The sequence below is a fragment of the Hyalella azteca genome, unplaced genomic scaffold (assembly GCF_000764305.2).
Source record: "Hyalella azteca isolate HAZT.00-mixed unplaced genomic scaffold, Hazt_2.0.2 contig15504, whole genome shotgun sequence".
NCBI classification, from domain to species: Eukaryota; Metazoa; Arthropoda; class Malacostraca; order Amphipoda; family Hyalellidae; genus Hyalella; species Hyalella azteca.
Window position 1 is genome coordinate 1 of NW_025945356.1, and position 5,958 is coordinate 5,958.

General features: G+C 39.3%; 1 protein-coding gene across 1 annotated transcript; it reads left to right on the forward strand.

Annotated features, from left to right (window-relative positions):
• Positions 1-2,459: 2,459 nt before the first annotated feature.
• On the forward strand, positions 2,460-4,738 carry LOC108676206 (histidine--tRNA ligase-like). The gene is made up of 3 exons (XM_047884536.1): positions 2,460-2,554; positions 3,135-3,284; positions 4,542-4,738. The coding sequence occupies exons 1-3, from the start codon at positions 2,498-2,500 to the stop codon at positions 4,707-4,709; spliced, it is 375 nt and encodes a 124-aa protein (XP_047740492.1). The 5' UTR covers positions 2,460-2,497; the 3' UTR covers positions 4,710-4,738.
• Positions 4,739-5,958: the final 1,220 nt, after the last annotated feature.

The following is a 5,958-nucleotide window of genomic DNA, read 5'->3' on the forward strand; positions in this document are numbered from 1 at the left end:
TCATCTCTTCCATCTCCAAGACTTCACTTATCTTCTCGAAGCATGCCTTTTTCTGCAGCTTGTCCGTTGGGGAATATCGTTTTAACGAAAATGCCAGTGTTGCCTTTAGGAGAATCGCGCCCTCCCACGATTGAAAAGCCCAACCCTTTCTTGCCAGCACCTTCCTCGAAGGCGACGGTGTGGAAGGAGAGAGAGAGAGAGCGACTTGGGGCGCCGTGGCATCGTTGAAAGCGACACTGGGCGCACTGTCCGCGGAACCTGTTGCATTATAATTATTATTAATGACAACGAAATTGTAAGCAATATTAGCGAATGCTGTCAACTCGAGTGCGGTGGAAGCGATCCATGGCTACTCTGTATGCAATTTATAAATTGTACCACATTTCTTATTTCATGTAATACTTATGTCTATCGTGGTCCGAAGCAAAGGATTTATTCTAATATAAGGATCGTCAATGATTCTACAAAGTAAGGGCCAAACTAAAGCATTTGGAGGTGCAGGTGCATAGCTGCTGGTAGCTCTAGTCTTTGCGACGAGATCGTGCCAATAACATTACAATTAATAAACAACTACTCGTAATTTAATCTCCAGACAAGCCAAAGATTCAAGTCATTCTTGTTTGATTGATCACATGACACGAGATTATCGATTTAACTTAATAAGAAAGAAGCCGTTCATATTATGCTCACATGAAAATACTATTTTAGAAATTTATCGATTTGTAATGACAACTAACGCATCGCTGATTGTGGCAGTCTGGCGATGCTCCGTTTACAAAAATTCCGGACGTCAGAGCAGCGCTCGGAAGGCTTTCCTAGTTTCCGTCATTTGCTCCTGGGGATATACGCAGCGGCGCAGCTGATGTAGACTGAGGAGATTCCTTAGATGTGCACATAAGTTGCGTCCCTGTGTAAAATAACGAGTGTAAAATTAAAGTAAACAAAATCTAACGTAAAACTTGCAAAATATTTTGACATTTTTTTGTAACAAGCGTATTAGAATACTATTTAAATTTTTAACGTTTAAAATATGACGCGGTAGAATTCACAATCAGATGCATCAACTGAATTGGAAAGAGTGACACTAAAATTTAGTGTCACTCTTTCCAATTTAGTCACTCTTACTGACTAAATTAAAAAAAATGGCCGTGAACACATTTATTAGCATAGTCTGATTCTGACCATTGATCAATGCCGAGGCGTTAGTCCGAAACGCTGTACGTTCCGTTAATATTGAAGGTTTGCTTGAATTTTGCTCGTTGGCGTGAATTCTCGCCGCACGCTGCGCGTCCATCTCTTCAGCGCAACATTTTTTCAATTGAGAACACCTGAGGGCACCGTCCAGGTGTGATGGTGTTTTAATGACATTCGTAGGGGTTTGTCTGGATTGAAGGGAGATATCTTTAGTGTTTTTTCCATCGTATGAAGCATAGTCTCTGTGCTGTAAGCGACCGGACTGCCTCACCAACGTAGCTCCAGGAGCCGAACTGATTTGAACATCACGCATTGACGTGCACTCGTTCACGAGACTTGCAGGGGATGAGCACGATGGTATCCTAGCTACAACTACGTCCACTTCCAGCGCAGGGCTGGCTAATAATTTTCTTGCCTCCATCAGCCCCATGCTGCGAAGTCGCGTTCCTCCAACATTAATTATTTCGTCGTTGACTCGAAGACGACCGTCTCTGCCGCACGATTTTTAAAATCAGTGATTAAAATTCGATGGTTCGCTTATCAACACTTATCCGTCGCTGACAAGACAATGTGAAACGTAACTTCTTACGAACTTCTGGTAGTTTAAAAGCGTTGACCAAAATATCGAATAAGAGTTCAAAGATTTGTTTCCTAAAAAAACTAAGAATTATGCTAAGAATCGTAAAAAAAACATCTAAAACATGATGCAAAACTATTGATAAAATTTCAAAAAAATTAGATTATCTAATAAAGATCATAATTTATTGAGCGCAAAATTCAAGATGAAACTTGACTTTGAAAACAAAGGCACGAAACATATCACGTCAGATATGCAATGGGTTAGATCAATCGCTAGGTCCTGTTATAATTATTAGCGTCCGTACCTGTCGGTGAGACCCCCGGGTTTGATAATGTGGATAAAGTAGCCTTCGTTTCGGCGGCCAACGATCTGCAAGCCAAGGTCTTCCGTTGGGTGTTCCTTCACAAGACGAACTAGACGGAAAGTTTTGCTCGCCAGTGCCGACTGAAATAGCAAATTTTCCAGTGTATGACCTTAGTATATACTTGCNGTTCAATAGTGTTCAATAGCCACTATTGAATACTATTGAACACTTTCAAATAGTGTTCAATAGTGTTCAATAGTGCTCAATAGTGTTCAATAACCACTATTGAACACAATTGAACACTTTCAAATAGTGTTCAATAGTTTTCAATAGTGTTCAATAGTGTTCCATAGTGTTCAATAGTGTTTAATAGTGTTCAATAGTGGTTTGAAACGAACTCACAATGATGAACTCACAATATGTTTCATAAAACTCACACTATTCGAGAACGCAAAATAAGACAGCAGGGGATCAAGGTCAGTAGCCGATCAAAAATAGGCCAGGTACGTATGTTTTTTTTTTTTTTTGTTGTTGTTGTAACTCAAGCATGTTCCTATTACCTGGGTTCCTGGGGCTGTACAATCAATACTCGCTTTCGTACACGCCAGGGTCATAAGTACACGCTGTGGCCGATTTTTTGTCTATGATTGATTGATTGGTGGATTTTGATTGAGTGGCCTTCAGTGATTGGCAAACGGAGTTAGGAACTCGTAACTATTTTTTGAAAGTTTGGCTGTAAGAAAACTTTTACGTCACATGATTCATAACTTGTATTTCATTAATTAAGACAAAATTGAATTAATGGAATTCTGAGTAGTACCTTCTACTGTCGATGCTAATTTCCAGTACCCAAATCTTACCTGCACACGTGTCCAGAATCGTGAGTTAGACTTTTGTCTTTTTCTTCGATTATTTATTTTTTATTATTTTTACAACGTCCTTTTGTGAGAAATTTTTTGGTGCTAAGTTTGGTTACAGCTTTTAATAGACTTTAATTTAGTTTGATGAGATAATGACATCAGATCGCGATGATGACATCAGTTCACTGGTCCCCAGATACGCTCGAGCTGCACAAGCGTGCTGGTCGTCGGCGCCGGCAAAGGGGTGCTGGAGCCGCGGCTCGCTCTGTGCGCTCTCCTGCACAAGTCCGGCATCAGGGCTGAAACATCGCGAAAAATGAACCCCAAGTTCCTCAGTCAACTGCAGGCAAGTTCTACAATTGTCTGCTTCAAATTTATCTAAAATCTGTACTCGGCGACAGTTTTCCTTAACTAAGAATTAATTGTTAAAATGTACGCTGAAATAAGACTTATTTTAGCCCAAGTATACCTTAAGAAAGTGTAACTCTTAAGTTTTTAAAACGTTTTTAACACGTTTTTCTTAGCTTAGCTTCGCGTTTGTTTGTTTGTTTATTTGTTTGTTTGTTTGTTTGTTGTTAACATTGACAACGAAAATTAGCCCACTTCTAATTGCTCTAGAGATCTAAAATTCGGCATGCAGGCTATTTCCGCCTAACAATTTCAGATACAATCATAATATTGTTCGCCCCAAAAATACGTGTGTCGGGCAGATTTATGATTAAAGCGAAAAGCGCACAACACACGAATTTTGGAAATTTGATGGTGAACGTACAGCCCGACCCACGTTTTTTTGGGGCCAACAATAATTTATTTTCTACTTTTTAGTCCACAAGAAAAACGTGTTTTTTTTTAAAGTTTTTTTAAGTATTTTATTTTCTACTTTTTAATCCACAAGAAAAACGCTGCGTATCATCGATACGTACGTCAAGTCATACTTAATCAAGTCTTAATCGTTTTTCTTGTGAACTAAAAAGTAAGTACGTTCACCATCAAATTTCCAAAATTTAAGTGTTGTGTGCTTTTCGCTTTAATCATAAATCTGCCCGACACACGTTTTTTTGGGGCGAACCATAATTTATTTTCTACTTTTGAGTCCACAAGAAAAACGTGTTTTTTAAAAGTTTTTTTAAGTATTTTATTATTGAGTCAAGATGCCAGCCATTATTCTGAAAAACGTTCCAAGAGCCATAACAGTTCCTGCAACCTCTGACGCTATCTGGCACAATGTAACTCGCTTCAAAAGGTACTGGCTAATACCTATATGATAGTGACTCAAGGCTACATTTAAGCTTAAAGATACGCTTAACTTCGCTTCCTACGTTGCCAATAAATCGTTGTGTGACCTGCAAACGCTTAACTGACCAACAGAGAATGTCTGAGGTAAATATTGTCATGATAAAAATAAAATTGTGATTTGACTATCTGCGTCATAGTGGAACCCGATAATGGCTCATTGTAATCCTTCCAGTTTTTCTGAAGTGCTTGAAGACTTTCAACTTCATGCCAAAAAAATACAAGTTCGAGATTATATGTTCTTTTAATTTGTTCATTAGTTTCGCCTCCAGAAAATCACGGTTATATTATGGTTGTTTTAAACGAGCAGCACGCAGAAGAACATGGCATCCCGGTGGTGGTGGGGGTGGGAGAGAGCGAAGTGCAGGAAGGAGTTGTGAACGTTCGCTGCACCGCCACTCGACAGGAGACCCAGGTGCCTCGCGTCCAACTTGTTGCTCATCTCCAGCAGCTGCTTCCTACCCTTGAAAAATTGTAACTTTTGCCCCCTGAAATAGTTTTTTTTTTCAAATGGGAAATCGTCTGCTCTCAACTCTCGTACTATAATAATAACTACGTACACTGTCTCTGCCTCTGTAATATAGAGGTTCTCCATGAACGTTTCAGTTGGTATATTTTTCTCCTGACTCGCCTAACTGTTGTTAGAAAATTCTTGCCCTGTCTAACATCAACAATTTCACGACGGTAGGTAGTACTTGAGTTGAAATAAATTTTCGTCAACTTCCATACAGAAGGTCTTGCTGAGAAAGTTTTTCCAACTTATCGTTCACGATTCTTTCAATTCACTCAAAAAGTTATTTATCTAAATTTCTAACACAAGGCAGCGGGAATATCAGGTTTGATCTGCTACTGATCGAAATGTTTTACCATTCCAATAACCGTTGGTCGCGATCGTGTCATCTTTTTGCTTACATTGTGTGTCTTGTGCAAGTTTTATTTAATTACTCTTCTCGAATGTGAAATTTACCATTCGTTCAAAAAACTTCTATAAGAAAATGAGAAGTCATTACTCATGGACACTTCTTAAATCCGGTATCAATTACTTAATATCTTCATTCCCAAATTTTGCAAGTTCAGGCATCTGCATGTCTTAAAATGTGTGTTTAGCCATTCTGCGTCACTGTAAAATTCAGATTGTGAAAATCGAATTAGTTTGGCGTTCGGAATCGTAAGAAGTGTTACAGTCACCATAATTATGAGAGGGTTGGCTTGCTGTTAACTTTTGTTATGAATTATAATCATCACTGTATAAGGAAGTATTTGGTTCTGTTTTCTTGTAATTATCAATCGCATCTGTACAATTTATTCGACATCCTCAACTCCGGACGACGCAATTCAAATGCCTTGGAGTGTTTACCTCTCCCTGAAGAATGAGACACAGTCTAGCAATCTGAGCTGTGCTGGCCTCCCTTCAACAGTAGCCCCCCCAATCCAAAGGAAAAAGAAAACCCAGCTGTCCCAGCAAAAAGGTAAAAGCAACTAATGGCATCCACACAGTTGTCTGAGTTCTCAATAATCTCACTTAACTGCAATAGCATCTACCCACATCTTGCAGAAATAAAACTGTTGCTGTAAGTGTACTCCCAGAAACCAAGCATTATGTGACTCTCAGAAACTTGGACTCAAAATAACTATTTACCAGCATTTCATGGCTACACCCCATTCTGGTGTCACAGAGATGGTCGAGGAGGAGGCCTGTGCACCTTAGTCAAGAGGTCTTTATTTGC

Bases quoted from the DNA above. Each gene is read 5' to 3' on its own strand.
- LOC108676206 (XM_047884536.1), top strand. From the start codon at position 2,498: ATGTTTCATAAAACTCACACTATTCGAGAACGCAAAATAAGACAGCAG. The intron at 2,555-3,134 runs GTCAGTAGCCGA...ACTGGTCCCCAG, and splicing joins TAAGACAGCAGGGGATCAAG to ATACGCTCGAGCTGCACAAG. The intron at 3,285-4,541 runs GCAAGTTCTACA...TTAAACGAGCAG, and splicing joins AGTTCCTCAGTCAACTGCAG to CACGCAGAAGAACATGGCAT.